At 39.7% G+C, this 16,771-nt stretch overlaps 1 protein-coding gene across 4 annotated transcripts in view; it reads right to left on the bottom strand.

Annotated features, from left to right (window-relative positions):
* The window catches only part of NOL8 (nucleolar protein 8), a 56,226-nt gene that overhangs the window by 24,213 nt on the left and 15,242 nt on the right, over positions 1-16,771 (bottom strand). For 2 of the 4 annotated variants that reach the window (XM_013201385.3, XM_067003046.1), the window contains one exon: positions 15,855-16,449. In XM_013201385.3, coding sequence (XP_013056839.3) covers positions 16,396-16,449 — 54 coding nt within the window. In that variant the 3' untranslated portion in view covers positions 15,855-16,395. Of the gene's footprint in view, positions 1-687; positions 16,450-16,771 lie in introns of those variants that run through there. The other 2 variants (XR_010833908.1, XM_048054980.2) reach the window with 2 other exon arrangements.

The following is a 16,771-nucleotide window of genomic DNA, read 5'->3' as shown; positions in this document are numbered from 1 at the left end:
CTCAGTGAAGTAGTAATTTATTCGCGATTGCAATGGCGGGCGCCCCACAAGCAGGAGAGCGCACCTACTAGTTCCAAAAACACAGTTTATATACTTTTTGATGACAGGACCCTCCCCTGTTTCCCCACTGGAGTGGGTAATCCAGGTTCACAATCTACCTGATGCTTCACAGACAATGCCTGGCCTTCAGTTGCCGGCCTGTTTTTGAGATGGTAATGTTTTCTCCCCTTATCTGGCTTGACTTAACATAGTGATTTTCACCTGATTGCTCTAAGGAGTCTGGTTGTCTGCATTTTAGGAGGACACCTGCTGAGCTTTCTTATCACTGTAAGCATATCTCAATACCACATTCCTTCCTTCTATACAATGTAACACTGCAAAAACAACATTTCTATTCCCACAACAATCTATCTTTATTACATCTTCTCTTCTACAAAACAAAAACTTTCATCTTTAAAATTAAGTTTAAAGCACTACTCCAATGTAGAAGATACATTTTTTTTTTAAAGTAGTTTATCCCCCAGAGCATAACAAATAGGGTTATATAAGCAGGCATGTTTTTTTAGCCTGCAGAAACTAGTAATCCTTGTCTTTTTTTTTTAAATTTTATTTTTAAATATTCTGACACATTTAGTAGGTACCCACATGTTGAGTAACCTCACTGTTCAACTCTCTTTTCAATACATACCATTAATTTCGTGGTATCAACATGACCTTTGTCAAAGGTGAATAAGGCTATTCCATTAAACACTTCCACACTGCAACCAGCAGCTATAATCTGACAGACAAAAAAAAATAGATGAAGGTTAATTGTCAATCCCATAAATTTCATTTAAAATGAAAAAGTGTCTGCACCATATGATCTTGTTTCTTATGCACTGCTTTCTCCCCTCGTGTCGACAGTACAAAACACACCATGCGTACTTAGATCCTGGCGCATTCCCAGTTATATTATGGAATATGGCAGCATCCAAGCATCCACCATTTTTTACATTGAGACACAAAGGGATCATAATTTATCAGTCAGTTTGCTTATGTAGGTATTACAAATCAAACATGAGAGGAGTGTGTGCAGAAGATGTCTAAACAAGAAAAGCTGCATGAATCTACAACAGAAAACAGATACGCTGTTAACCTAGAAAAATCCAAACCCACAGCTGCCTTCAAGAAACTACAGAATGTCAAATTCAGCTTTGCTTATGCTTAGAAAAAAATCTTTCTTGGAAAGGCTACAGCTTTTTTTTTTTCCTTCCAATTTAAGTTTTTTCTACTTGTTCTAAAAGTGGGCTAGACGAGAACTAGGACTGCACACATACATCTTTGACTAGTATTTCAGAGAGAAAACAACTTCATCTGAGAGCCTCGTGAGGAAGATATTCAAATCAGTGGCTTCTCTGCCACCTCTGGTCTTTCTCCCACTATGACTGCAGCTTGTTACTTGCATTAATAGCAGGGATGAAAGCTAACCTAAAATAAGGAATTTAAAAAAGCTGTAGCATTTTATACCCCATTACTGTCAGAGTTGCATGCAAAAATCAAGCTATTATAAATAGCCCTCAACTGCATGCAGGGGAAGATCTTGCATAATGGATGTCTAGTACGACTGATCATATTTTTAAGAACTACTGTAAAGCAGGCACTGCATCACCAGCGGCAAATACTACTTCAAGGGGAGAATCCTGCAAGAAAACATTGTAAACTCATATTAGATTTGGAGGTATGTCCGCTGTGTGGACACCTGAACCAAGGGAACCGCCCATGCAGGAAAGCGTAAGAAGTGCCGCCCACCTCCCTAACCCCCTCACCCCCCTCCTCCCCCCCGAAAAAAATCTTATACGTGACAGAAACAAGGACAGAGATCATTTCGGTCCGCACACATGGGTACCTAAATTTTATTGCTTTGATAAAATGCTTTTAGCAGTCAGATGACACCTAAAGCTGTATAGCCATTTCTCTTGTCTGTTTAAGTTCCTGGAATGGAACAAAAAAAATGGTTCTCTAACTAAACCTTTAGGTGCCACTAGGTACTGATTGCTCAGGACTCCCTTAGCTATTTTACAAAGCTCGTCATTGCAATTGTGAAGGGACTAAGTGGTGAACAGAACCTGACTCTGAATTTGTTTCTCTGCAGCTGTCTCAGCTGTGCTGCCAGGAAAGAGCAAAACACAGCGACACCCTACACTTGACTAACTATTAGCTAAACATCTCTAACCATGAAACCAGAAACCACAAGTTTAAGCATATGCAAAGGGTTTGCATAATAAAGAAAAGACTGTTTTGAGCAATATTCCATTTCTCTTCTTAACAGGTAGGCTAGAGTGCCCAGAAACAAGTGCTTAGACTTGCATATACTTGGGGAAAATCTAAGCATGCAAATACGTGGTTTGATCTGCTGAAGAACTAAGTGCTCAGCAGTTTGCACTGGGGGTGAATGTCCTCAGTGTGTGCTCAGACATCAAAGTAAAATTTGGTCTTTTATATTTATTTATTCGAAGTGTATGGGCAAAGTCTTGTGGCAAGCACTTTACCAAAGTAACTAATTGTCTTATCACTGTTTGGAACAACAACAAAAAATGTTAATTGTCCCTTCGAGGCGTGGCATTCTCTCTAGAGGCCCAGGTTTTGAAACCTGGATTTCAGAGGAATCTCTGGCTTTCGGCTAAAATAAGAAAAGCAACATTTTCTATCTTTTGGTCTCAGACAAACGAAACAACACCCTCAAAGTGAAAAAAATGGGTTGAGCTTAATAAGTCTGCAAACCCATTGCATTCAAGTTTGATTAGTGGTTTCCTACTACTTAGGTTTGTCAGTATAGATGGGAAATAGAAGTTATCTTCATGAAAGGCAAGATATTTTTTAAAGGGAATAATTATAATGTGAATTAATGAACCTCCTATAATATAAAATCATGGAACCATAGGACAACAAAATCATGATGCAAAACAGACTAGATTGAATGGCCTCCTAATTTTCGTCTGACAAAAAACGGCATACAGCAATAATATGCACCCTTTGTAAGGCTTACACTGAAACACAGGTAAGACGTTTTCAGATGGCTAACAAACCTCCACTTACCTAATTGCTGCAGCTTGTTGAAACTTGGCTCTGTGGTGGTAAATTCACATCCTTTAATTGAGGTGAACAACTGAGCAGTGAAAATTCATTACACTGATTCAAATACAGATTAGAGGCAGGAATGAAATAATTAAAGAGCATCTGCTAAACTGTAAAGCATGGAAAAGAAAGAGGTTAATGGAAACAAATGCATCAAAAACATCATCTTCCAAAGCTTATGGGAAGCTTACTGTGTACACTGGTTTGATTTACCAGCTTCCACTCTCTTGCTATTATCCTATACCACTAAGAGATTACCCATGAATCAGTAAGATTACTTCAGTTAATGTCAATTTTCTGTTGGAAAGAATCAGCATGGGTTCCCATACCTTTCTTTCTTCTACAACTACTGCCTAGGCCTCAGGCAACTTACTCCAGTAGCCTGCAAAACCTGGTAGACACATGCATTCTGGTTTAGAGTCCACATGTGGAGAAACCAGTGACGTATGGGAACCAAACTCAACATTATTTTCTAGTCAGATAAAGGGTAACTGGTAGAATAGCAGCGAGCCTTCCTTCTGTGTTTAGTGAAGTAGGGCAAATAATAAGATACTAGGAAAACAGGCTTCCCACTCTGTTCTCTTCCCCTTCTAGTCACACAGCCACCTCTCAGTCACTAGCAAAAGACAGTAACCCTCAAAACACCAAATGTGTCTAAAATGTACAATACTTTTCTCTGGGGTACAGCCGGGTTGTCTAGCATCTCCACAAAAGACCCAAAAGTGGAAACTAAACAGTAAGAGCAATCAAACAACACATTTCATGTCCTATGGGCTGTCTACAAAACACCACCTTCATCTTCAGAAGTTTCTTTTGGTTATTTGCAAAATAGTTATTTGCTTTTAATCTCATTTTCCACTCCTACCTGTGGTCCTCCCCATATTCTTAAGAAAAACAAGTGAATAAATAAGAGATTTAATAGTGACCATTAAAACAGAAAATAAACATTCTACTTTTCTCCTGATAAGCACTGGAAACACCTTCACTGGGACTACTCTTTGGAAAGGGAACTTCTAGTTTCCCAGATGTTGTGTGATCACAGATCAATGCCCTCAGCTATCTCTAAGCTTGAAAGCTGAGCAACTGGCTACTGTTTCTTTGTCTCTGGGTAAGACAGCATTTTAAAAACAAATGCTAACAAGACTGTGAGATATGAAATATCATAAGGCTGAATTCAGGGACTTGTCAAAAACAGCAGGTCATGTTACTCAGCAGCACACAGGGTCTCCGTGTGTAACAACAGGAGGTACCATGTGTATCTTCCCTGAAGCCCAGCTGCTGTTATTACAGGTTGGACTTTGTTACCGAAGTAAAAACACTGCTTGCTACCAAGATAATCCGACTTCATCAAACTATTCTGATGATTGGGCCGGAGACGGAAGGAGAGGCAAACAATTATCAGCTTGCCCAAGCAGATGAAAACTCCATTTAAGTAAAAGACCATTTTTCCTCTGTTCCAAAACAGAGTGGTAGATTGAGAAGGTTCAAAAATCCTCTTACTCTCTATTATCCAGCGCATTCAGCTGTCTTAAACACCTGGAAGGCGGGAATAGAGTTCAATTCCTCAGCACTAGATTTTTTAACTTGCATTAATTCTTAACCTCTCTCATTTCCTTACAGCGCAAGCCTACTTGCCAGTATCATCTGCGTTAGCTATCCAACCCCCTCCAGCTCATTAAAGGAAACTCACTAATACCAGAGTTAACCGTTTATGAGTCAGCAGCCTATGATCCAGTATGAGTTATGTTCTGCTGTATGAAGCAGCTTCCAGTGCTCTCTTTACTGTAGTCTTGTTAATCAAAACAGATATTGGGACACTGCAGTAGATGCTAATAAGATTTGTTCTCTGTCTCCTAAGTCCTCTTCAAAAATGTGTACACAGAAACTCAGACATTTTACTTAGCTAAACCACACAGCTGGCACTGCAAAGGGCTTTACAGAGAGGCAAACAAAACACAGAACCTTTTCATGGCAGGCATGGGTCAAAACAAGATGATTAAAGAAAAAAGGCTTGGTATAACTTGCAATTGTTTCTAATAACCAAGTTATATTGTACAAAACAGAGTGAGAGCTTTAGGTCGCCACCTTATGCCTGCAGTGGAGGAGGGGGATCAGGAAAGAACATATTAAAAATAAAAGCAGAGGAAGTGCTACGAACGCTTCCACTTTATCTAATATCTCCGGCGATTGGCTGCCAGAGCTGTTGCTACACAAACTCTGCCTGCTCCTACTATACATAATGAGCCCTACTCTGTTACAGCAAACCGCTGCAGACGTTACCTCTGCTAACACAGCAGTATGGCAAGCTTTACTGAATTAGAATACCCAATGACTGTCTCCCCTCAAGCTAACAGGAAAAGCAAGAAGTTTGCCCAAGAATGTACAACTCCCTGAAATGAAGCTCAGTATATGGGCAGAAAACCGTTGTCTATAGGTGTTTCACATGAAGCTGTGAAAACTTCTCCTCTGTTAGTTGTTTCCAAAGCAACAGAGCAATGTGGTTCCAATTCCTGCTGCTGTATTTCCTGATAAAAATCTTTCAGAACTGCGTGACTGCTGTAGGAAGAAAAGTAGAAAGACCAAGGTGAGGTTTTCAATTTCAAAAGGTACTGAACTGAGATCTGGAAGCAAATTAATCCTCCCTCCTAAATTAACAACTAAACAAACAAAAAAAGCCACAATACCACATGGGTTTACAATTAAAATACCCTTAAAGGTTTTTGCTGGTTTTTATTTTAAAAAAATGTTTCCACCTTTTATGTGACCTGTATATTAAAATAAGTGCTGACAAAAATGAGGGTCTAAAAATCTCACCTCTTCCAGCATCCATTCTTTTCAATGGAAATCAAGGGTGTGCCTTAGCCCAGGGAAAAGTGATGGAAAATACCCGCTGCTGAAGATAAGAAATGGAAAAGCTAACATACTACCTCCTTTGCTCCTATTCTAACGCAAATCAGTGTTGAATTTGGAACAAAACAAAACCAAACCAGAAACATTTATTAAAATGAACAACTTCAATGTTCTGAGAACTGATATGCTTGAGCCAGCCCTGAGCAGGCCATGGGATTCAGTATGCTTTGATTAAGAGTTACATTAAAGTGAATAATCCTAAGTAATGGGACAAACTACTGAGAAAATCCTCTAGGCATAATTAGAGTAAATTAATAAGGATGTTTGAGTAATTCACATTCATCAATAGTATAATTGTTAAAACTTCAGGTGTCATCTTGAAGAAAAGCAGTAATGTGCAAGGCCTTGCACACAGGTTTCAGCAGTAAGTGGGACTTAAGTCCCCAACACTAAAACCTGTTTCTTTTGTGGCAAAAGGGAAAACAAACCCTCCTCCAACAACCAAAAGCAATTGACCAGAAATATTATAACCCCTCTGTCACTGGACTGAATTTCACATGAAATAAACATGAGATATGTACTTTTTGGCTTTTGCAACAAACCACATTAGAGTAACAAAATAAATTATGGCATGTGCAAACACAATACTACTTGTAGGCTAAGTTTTGCTGTTCTGTGTAGTGCAAAATACCCACCAGAATTTCACCTCCCTGGGAGTTATGTTTGTACATGAAGCGTGATTCGAACTCCAAAGTTTAAAAAAAAATAAATAAAAAAAATCAGGGGGTGGTGACATACACAAAAAGCAAATCAGCGAGGTGGTTAGATGTAACCGGTCTGTTTCCATACTGCAACCACAGGACAGTCGAGAGGAAGGAATGCTAGCACATGCCTCAGCTGCTTCAGTGCAGTCAGGTGGCCATTACTGCAGCAAACTCCCGTACGAAACCATGCACTTCTGAAGACAGAATGCACTTACAAACATGGAACTGAAGAACAGAGGCCAACAATATGTTATTTCAACAATAATATAAGAAGTAATTTGTCTACTGCCTAAAATTCATGCTCTGATGACTGCATTAGTGTTTTACTTAAACTCATTACTATTTCCTCCAATTATTTCTGTTTTGGATAAGGATTTTGTATAGAAGTTATTATTTCTGACAGATGAATGAACAATTATTTTTCCCACTGTTTTGAACAAGTAGCATTACCTTCATTTCTTTGCACTACAGCTTGTAATAACTTAGCCCAGGATCTGCTTGTGGAAGGAGCACCATGAATGAAGCTGCAATTATTTTCATGTCAGTGTGATTAGTTAAACAGTACAGACACACCCTCTCATTTAGGTTGTGATAAAAGCCCTGTGGTTGGGGGCAGGACAAAATGTGAAAAGGAAGGGCCATTTCCTCCAAGGAATGGGAGCCTAACTTCAGTTCAATACAAAAATTAACCCCCAGTTGCCTTCAAACAAACAAACAAAGCAAGCCAACAAGAAGCAGCAAACAAAAAACAATACCACCACACACAAGAAAATCATCTCCAACTCAACAAGAGCTTGTTTCCTTCTGAAAAAGTATTCATGGTCTGCTTCTTCCCAGAGAAGTGTATTTTGGTGCAGGGTACATCCACCCCTTTATATACCCTACCAAGGCAGTTAGCACAACGTTTAGCCTCATCAGAACTTCCTGCAGAATGATCTCCATGCAGCTCTTTCTGATTTCTAATGTAAAGATTGCCTTAGCCTGTAGTTCCTTACAGATAACACTGTGAAAGGACTGGCTTATAACTTGTTAGTACAAACTGCAAGCAACATAAATACAATTAAACACTAGCTTTAAGGAAGTCTTGCGTGTTCTGAACTGCCCTATCAGCTGTGAAGTACCTCAGCTTAAAGCAATACCCTACCAACCTGCAATACCATCTGCACTGAAAATGCAGATTATTAGCGTAATTCAAATTACTTAGTTCAACTTACATTCCAGTTTCACCTCTGAAAAGCTAAAAAAAAAATACTTCTAAGGGGAAAATAATTTTTAATTTATATATAAGCAGAACTAAAAACAAACAGAGCATGAAAAATTTTTTTTTCCAGTTATATGGCATTACTGTCAGGGATAAAAAGCTAGATTTGATCAGACAAATCCAAGCCCCAGACATGTATTCAGAGTCCCCTTTCCATATTCTCAGCAACCAATTCATGCATGTCATCTTAACATGTTTGTTTTTTTGGAACATAAGAACCCTTTCAAGCCTGTAACATCTTTCTTTGTTCTCTGTTCTTTAAAGAGAACCACTCAAAACATTGTTTTTTAATTGACGATATGTTTCAAGAACTTTTTTGTAAGGGACCGGCCCCTCTTTCTCCTTTTATAAACAATTATCATTTTCATGATGTTTTACACAATGAGAAAACAGATTATTTTCCATGGAAGATGAACTCCGTAGGATATCATTGCAGAAAGCAGCTGTTTCATTCAGTTAACAACATGACATTTATATGTAACATAGCGAAGCTTAAAATGAAAACAGAAAGCAAGATTCAGACTGGATTTTCTTCAATATTCTGGAAGTTAAATACAATACGTTTGAGGTAGAAAGATAAAGATAGTAGGGGTATGTGCCTGTTTTATTAAAGAATATAACTTGACAAAACGCAAGTTACATCCAAATATACACAACTGAAATGACCACTCAGGAGTGGAAAAGCATAAATACCCTTACCACACATGCTCTAATTAAACTGATGGTGAAAAAAGTTACAATTCTCAGTACAGATGTTTCAAACACTGTAAATATTGCTTTTAAAAACTTGGGAAAATTAAGCTTCACTGGGAAAAACAAAGGAATATTGAAAAACTTGAAGTATGAACTCCTTGTTTGACAGGGATGGAGGTTGTACACGAAAGGTTTATTATCTCCTGCTGTAGCTGCATTGGATCATAACCGCTAACAGAAAATGCAAGCTGCAAATATATATAGAAGAGAACACACGTGGTATGTTTGGGAAGTTACAGAACTTTCCATGCCAGGGAACACAGACTCCTCTGAAGGCATCGTGGGTTGGTAGAAAATCCTTTGGCTTCTTTCCTCAGATGTAAATCATTTGGTGCCATCTACCCGCCAGCAAGTTGTGCTTTCAGTTGTGCCAGCCCGCTTAACCTTGGCACGACTGCACTCAACCTGCCATCCCCAGCTAAATCCCCCAGGGAATCTTGCTGTTCCTCCTTCCGGCAGAGGGGTGAGGAGGGACGAGCTGCTTAAACCCTGGGATGTCCCAGAGAGGGGGCACGGCCCCACTGCTGGCCCCGGGGGCACAGCTGAGAGACGCCTGCACTGGCCCGTGCCCAGCTCCCAGGAGGGGCCCCTGGACAAGGCAGCCAGGGCAAGAGGAAGGAAACTCCGGGAAACAACCATGAGCTCTAAGCAGCAGCCCACACAGCCCCACTTTTGACTGCTCGTTTCTTTCTTTTTTGGACACCACGAAATGATAAATCACTGTTTCTCCTGGAGCCCATTTTGTGCTTAGCGCCTTGGTGCTCTTACAGGCAAATTGGACAAAGAACAAAGAAAAATCAGGGAGCTGGATCTTTCTCTCTCCACGACTAGTAGATGGCAAACAGGTTTTAAAACCTCCGAAAAAACAATCAAGGGTATACCTGCACCTCGTGAAGCATACCTGCACCTTGTGAAACTGCCACCCAGCACCTCAGAGAGCTGCTCTTCTCTCGCTCCACAACTCCCCTAAGCTTGTAACACACTACAAAGTGCACTGAGTTCCTGAAGTCTTGTTGTCCAGTTTAGATTTTAAGTTGTGCTTTCATACTTTTTCCTCGATAATATTTTTAAGACAATCAAATACTGTAAAACAAATTAGCTAACATGTCAAAAGTTTCTCAATATAATCACAGAATCACAGAATTGTAGGGGTTGGAAAGGACCTCGAGAGATCATCGAGTCCAGTCCCCCTGCCAAAGCAGGTTCCCTAGAGCAGGCTGCCCAGGTAGGTGCCCAGACGGGCCTTGAATATCTCCAGAGAAGGAGACTCCACAACCTCCCTGGGCAGCCTGTTCCCGTGCTCCGTCACCCTCACCATGAAGAAGTTCTTTCGCATGTTGGTGCAGAACTTCCTGTCCTCTATCTCGTGGCCATTACCCCTTGTTCTGTCCCCACAAACCACTCAAAAGAGGTTGGCCAAATCCCTCTGTCTCCCACACCTCAGATATTTATAAACATTGATGAGATCCCCTCTCAGACTTCTTTTCTCCAGGCTGAACAGACCCAGGTCTCTCAGCCTTTCCTCATAGGGAAGATGCTCCAGGCCCCGTACCATCTTTGTGGCCCTCCGCTGGACTCTTTCCAGGAGATCCCTGTCTTTTTTGTACCGGGGAGCCCAGAACTGGACACAGTGCTCCAGGTGAGGCCTGACCAGGGCAGAGTAGAGGGGAAGGATCACCTCCCTTGACCTGCTGGCCACACTCCTTTTAATGCACGCCAGGATCCCACTGGCCCTCTTGGCCACCAGGGCACACTGCTGGCTCATGGCCAACCTGTCATCCACCAGGACCCCCAGGTCCTTCTCCTCAGAGTTCCTCTCCAGCAGGTCGTCCTCCAGCCTGTACTGATATGTCCGGTTGTTCCTTCCCAGGTGCAGGACTCTACACTTGCTCTCATTAAACTGCATTTAAATGAGTAAACACAGTTTTAATATACTAACCTTGCTGTAGCAATTCCCTAGTAGAGTATATCATTTCCACAATCAGGTGTTTAAATCAAGGACCTTCTACCTACAGTTATCTACACTGAGACTTCAGACATCTTTGTATGCAGAACGCACATGGTTTCTAGTAAGAGTCAAGTCAAAACCTCCTGGCAGGAATATTTCGGAATTTGTAAAAGACTGCTACATTTGAGTCTAAGATTATCTTTCTCCAGGGCAAATATATTAATGTGCAAGCAAATCAAACAATAATTCTTCATTTTGTTAAGGAATATCTCACAAGTAAGACATGAAGGCAATGCTTCTAAGACAATCGCTGCAACACCAACAGTTTTTCAGAGAGCAGGCTAAACTGCCATCATAAAAAATGTCTGTTTTATTTGTGTGCATGTATGCTTTTTATTTTTTATTTTTTAAAGGCATTGTTCCATTAAAGGGTTTCAACACTTACCTGACTTGGACAGAAACAAAAGAGAACAAGTTACACAGAATTACTGCTTCTCAGATGAATCATGGAAATTGATGGTGCATCTTAAACTGAATTGCCTTAACCTGTTTTCACGGTTAAGATTTACCCCATTATTTGCACTGGACACAGGATAACAACATGCAAATACTCATTACTGTATCTCTTTTGACAAATATCTGTTCCTTTAAATATGTCATCAGAACAGAAGCTGTTGGATAAGAGTTTTGTCTTTTCAAGGTTGCACACAGAACATCACCATTACAATTAAAGCCCAGCTACCTAACAGCTGCTCTGTACTAACCATCAGCATGCAAATCATTAGTCAGCAGCATGCTCCAAGAACAGTTTTTCACTGGAGTCTTACACCAATGCATTTTACCCTTCTGTTTCCAAGGAAATAAAGCTACTTGCTGTTTCATTCAGCTATTGTGCTGACTACATGAATATACAAGAATTTAAATAGCTCAGTAGCATGACCAAGCCCTCAAGAATTTGTGTCCTCATGATTTGAATGGTACTCTCACTGTGTAGTCACACCGTAAAATTATACTGTGCTACATTGCAGCGAAGTGACTATGGCAGCCAGGCTACTGCCAGATTTCAGTGCTTCAAGTTTTAGAAGCCTGTTGAGAACCCAGGACACTTGTTCAGCCAGCTAACCCACAGTGAACTCTGTGATACTATTTGAGTACTATTGTACCCAGTCCAGCTGGATTACAGCTAGCTAGCCTTACAAACATAGCACCATCATGTTCTTAGACTCCTCAGACCTTTAGGAAGAATGTCACTCCTGAACTAACCAACCTATTTTTGTATTATACAAAATGGAAGATAATAAACCTGCACAAGTGAAACGCTGGCTTAAAACAGCACCTGCCTCCAGCAAAGAGACGCTTAGTGATAGCTTCCACAGTTCCTAAAATGTTCTGCTGCTCAAATCATTTTTCAAACGTGCTTCATACATAAGGCTGTCTAGGGATGAGGAGAGAGCATGTACACGGAAGAGTGACATTAGGTGGGGGAGGAGAAGAAAAACAGCCAACTATTACATAACAGCTGTTTTTTTGTCTTCAGGAAGCAATTGGTCCCATTTTTCCTCCTTGTTTTAATCGCAGTATTCTGTCCCCTCCCCCTACACCACAAGGGCTGCAAGCTGACAGAACATGCTATCAATTTAACAGCTGGAACAAGCAAATAGCAGGGAAGGAGGTAGGGGCATCTTCTAGGCTCTGATATATTTAGTATTGGACAGCTGATACATATTAACTCTAGTCCAGAAAAATAAAATTGTCAATCTAAACACGTTAGTTCCTTAGCTTGTACACATGCAGAGCTAGTTACGTACAGTTTGCTAAAGGACAGACATGCTGCTTTACCTACAAAATGGTGCGAGCAGACTGCAACAGTGTAGAATTGACTACCCTGAAATACATGCAGCAGAACCCGCAGATGATGACATTCCCATGTTTCAGAGTAGCCAACACAAGGCTAAGCAGATGCTAAAAGATCAATAAAGGTAGCTCTGTCAAAAAAGAAAAACGCACGACAAAGGAAGACCGAACGGGCTGATGCGTAACATCGTGTCGTTTCCTTCATTTTCCCCACCCATCTCGTTCCCGGGACTGTGCACCAGTCTGCTTGCTACTGCTTTGCCATCTGGTTTCTGTCTGCAACACTACAGTTGCAATGCAAAAACTTGTATAACTGATGCCACCGTCTGGAAAAACGCAGTATTCTATCTAGCGTACAGCGTAAATACATTGGAAATTTACAGTATGCAGTACTGAGGTGTTGCTGCTGTTGACATAACAGGTTTTTCCATTGAACTGTTTCATATTTTCAGAATATCAAGCCAGTAGCGTAACTAAATAACAATATTCCAAACAGGTGACTTTTGAACACCACGGGTGAAACCCTAGAACTGCCACAAAAGGGAAGACGTCAGAAGACAAAAGGGATGAAATGGAAGACTGAACAAAGCTACTGAACAACCACATCTGAAATATCCTCAAATAAGACAGACGACTGAGACAAATTACTAAGAAAAAAAAATATCTTTTAAACTGTTAAAATTTGTTACCTTTATCTTGTAAATACATAAAAATTCTTTACTAAAAGCTTTATTAAATTGGCCAAAGAAATGCCTTAGAGTGATTAGGTCCCACAATCTTCATTCTTAAACCATTCCAACGACCTGAGCAATCCGAGTAAGCAGATTCCAGGAAAGCAATGATTGCTAGAAAAGCAAGTCAGCCATTTTGTGTAAACATCAGTGCTGATCCACACAGAAGCAGAAGTTAACTAGGAAGAGGATTTTCCATTAAGCTACTGCATAACGTATTCTCTCCTGGCAAACTGGTACAAACAGAAAGGAGTGCTCCTTGGTATGGGAAAGGCCAAAGGGAACTTGGTGCTCCTTCACCTTCTCCAGCTGTCCTACATGACAACACAAGCAGGTTCAAACTTGCAGCTGTACAGATCATACCAAACCAGAAGGGCTGATGGCAGGTGCCCAGCATTTTTATTCCTTTGCTCACCTCAGACTTTGATATATTTATTTCTTTATGCCTATCAAAGTGGCCCCAAAAGATTAGCCTTAATTGAAACCATACAAGGCTGTAAATAGGATGTCATTAGGTCTTCTCATACTAAGGTGCTCTGTGCCTAGTAGTTAACAACTGTGAAGCCCTGGATCACAGTTAGGAAAGCAGTGCACTAGACCTGGAACGCTGAATTCCCACTATGGAGAAAACAGCGTTGTACAGACGTAGTAAGGCAGTGTTCTGCAAAATGTGGCATTTATTACCACTCAGAAGACCTCTGAGCCTCAGGAAGAAAAAGGATCATGTGCCACACAAAATAGTTCAACTGAACAACTTTGTTCACAAAGCAGCATAACAGACCGTGGTACTTAAAAGAAAATAAAGTTTACAGAAAACAGGCTTCATCTTTGACAGCCATGAGATGAAACTCCATTTTTATGTTTGCAAAAGAATGTGAAAGTAAAGAAATTTCTTTAGAAGGCTGAAAACAAACAGATGTATACAATGTAAAAATGAATTCTAAGGACAGAAAGAAAGACAGGAATAAAACATCAGATAAGCTTCAGAAGGCATAGGGAAGTAAATTACAAAACAAAACAAGAAAACAAACAAAAACACATGCAGAACACAGGACTTCGGAAAAATACTTTTTTTTTCCTCCATCTACTCAGTACTCTGAGATTTGCTTTTTGATCTTCTGTCCTGTAACTTGTCTTTCAAGATGAGACTGCTTTCAGCTTTCTTATCTCAGTAGTGTGTTTCCTAGTCACTGACTTGCTATTTAAACCCAGAGGTAGCCAGCTATTCTCTTCATTTTCTAATGTGAGGCCTCGCAAACAGCAATCTTATTATTCCTCAGAACAGGAAGAGCCCAAGGATAAAAAAAAACAACCTTATTTTAAGTGCTGAATCCTGGCAGGTTGAAGGTTAAGTGTTGCAACAGTTTTACAAGAAGTTGCACCAATCTTTTATTATAAGGGAGTCAAGTCCTACAAGCCCCACACTGGAAATGACTTAGTCAAGTACAATATCCTATCGAACCACAATCATGAAAGCGTTTGTATTATTACTTAATCAAGGCAAGAAAATGAACTAGAGACAGTGGGAACCACTACAAAACATACATACTGCAGTTATAGACTCCCTTTCACATATCATTTGATCACAAATTGCTCAGTCTCTACTTGAGAAATGTGTTTAAAGCTATTTCCTTGTGATGATCACGTCTCTGGCACTACAGTTTACTGATATTGTGTTTCCCACCTTGAGAGAGATGGCTTCTAAGAGCACTAGAAAAGGGGGGCATTTATATCCGTTAGATTTTACAGTAAATTTAACAGAAACAAAATGTCCACTTGCACTGTTTGCTACCAAAACAGCATAAATGTCAACAAAACCAACTTTTTTTTTTTGCTAGTAGTAGAAACAGTTTGGCTGTCATTCAACATGACTTCGTACTTCTTTGTGCACATATATTTGTCATGAGATCCAAAAGGACTACAGGAAAGCAAAAAGGAATAGTTGATTATTTTACAAATAAATGCTAGTCATGGAACCTCGCTTGAGCCTTATTTGTAGACCACCATTCTCAGTTACTTCTTTCACACATCCTTGAAAACACATCCCGAAATATTTTATCCCATCACACTTTCAGTGCACAGTGTTTCCTTGGCTAGAAATTACTCTTTTTCTGTCTGTCACAACTCTTAGATACTACTTTGTTCTGACTTACTTTTGTAAGTAAGGATGTTTCTGCTCAGGCATCCTAAGGCACACCTGAGAATGCTTTCTGAGCACCTTAACTGGCTATCTCTTTGCCTCTTGTCTCCCACAAAGAATAAACTGATTGGGATCTTCATTTAACCCTAACACTGCTATTGTTCACCATTCTAAGGGGGATTGACCCTTCTTACATTCTACAGAGGACTGATCAATCTTCCATCATTGAACAGCACTTTAAACCAAGTGACTTTCTCCAGGCAGATCACATACATGCTGAAACATGCTGTAGCCTCTAAGTTAATTAGCCAAGAGCCAATACTTTCATAACACTCTGTATTCTGATGTTGTCATGACCCTCTGCCGCATACATGCTAAATGGACGGAAGAATACATCCTTATATGTAAAATATTCAACAAGCATACAACACCAGCAACATTTGTCCTTAATATTTATTTATATATATATACTCAATTAAAAAGTATAAAAATCAGCTCTGTGAAGAAATACAAATCTACCCATTTCGTAAGTCTTCCCACTTATATACATATTTTCATAAGCTTCTGGTAAACTTTTACTCTGAAAATGAAGCATTCCAAGAATTTGTAAAAGAAATCTCAAACAGGATCTCTGTTACATTCAGCTGAATACAGGTTGTATAGTCTTAAAGGTGTGGTACTACCTGTTCTTCATCAACAGCATACAGCAAGGGGGCATGAGAACACAATAATCCACTGTTTTCTTTGTTCAATGATCAAATTCCCAAAAATATGCAAAGAAGCAAGTCTCCTTTAAACCGTATAGAAAAAAAACACACCCAACTTGTTACAAACATTGACATAATAAATATGTAGCTATTTAGAAACAAAGTTTAACGGTCTTTTCCAGTATTGTTTCTTGTTAGATCTTTGAAAACACTAGAATTTTGAAGAAGTTGAAGAAAAATGTCTCTTTCAAAGAAGAAACATGAAACAAAGACTTATTGTTTTGTTTTCACTTTCCTTCTTGCATCCTTATGTTTCTTCCGGCATTCCTGAAAATATTTAAATTTTAACACAATATTATGAGAAGTTTCTCAATTCACCTCTTTGTCTCAAACATGTGTTTTTTCCATGCACTAATGTAGCTGGCCCTGTGCAATACAGACATTCAATAATTTACCAAACCGGACAACACAACATGAAGTTACACACACTGCTATGTTAAAAATTTGTAGTTTCCTTGTAACGGTAAAGTTTCAAGCCCTTCTGAAATTCCCAGATTCACTTTTAATGCAAATTAAACAGATAAGCAGCCCCATTCCCTCCTCACACTGAGCTTTCAGCTATTTATCAAGTAGCAGATGTTAAAATACT

Source organism: Anser cygnoides, chromosome 10 (genome assembly GCF_040182565.1).
Source record: "Anser cygnoides isolate HZ-2024a breed goose chromosome 10, Taihu_goose_T2T_genome, whole genome shotgun sequence".
Classification (NCBI taxonomy): Eukaryota; Metazoa; Chordata; class Aves; order Anseriformes; family Anatidae; genus Anser; species Anser cygnoides.
Note: the sequence above shows the minus strand (reverse complement) of the source record. Positions and strands in the feature narration are given on the sequence as shown.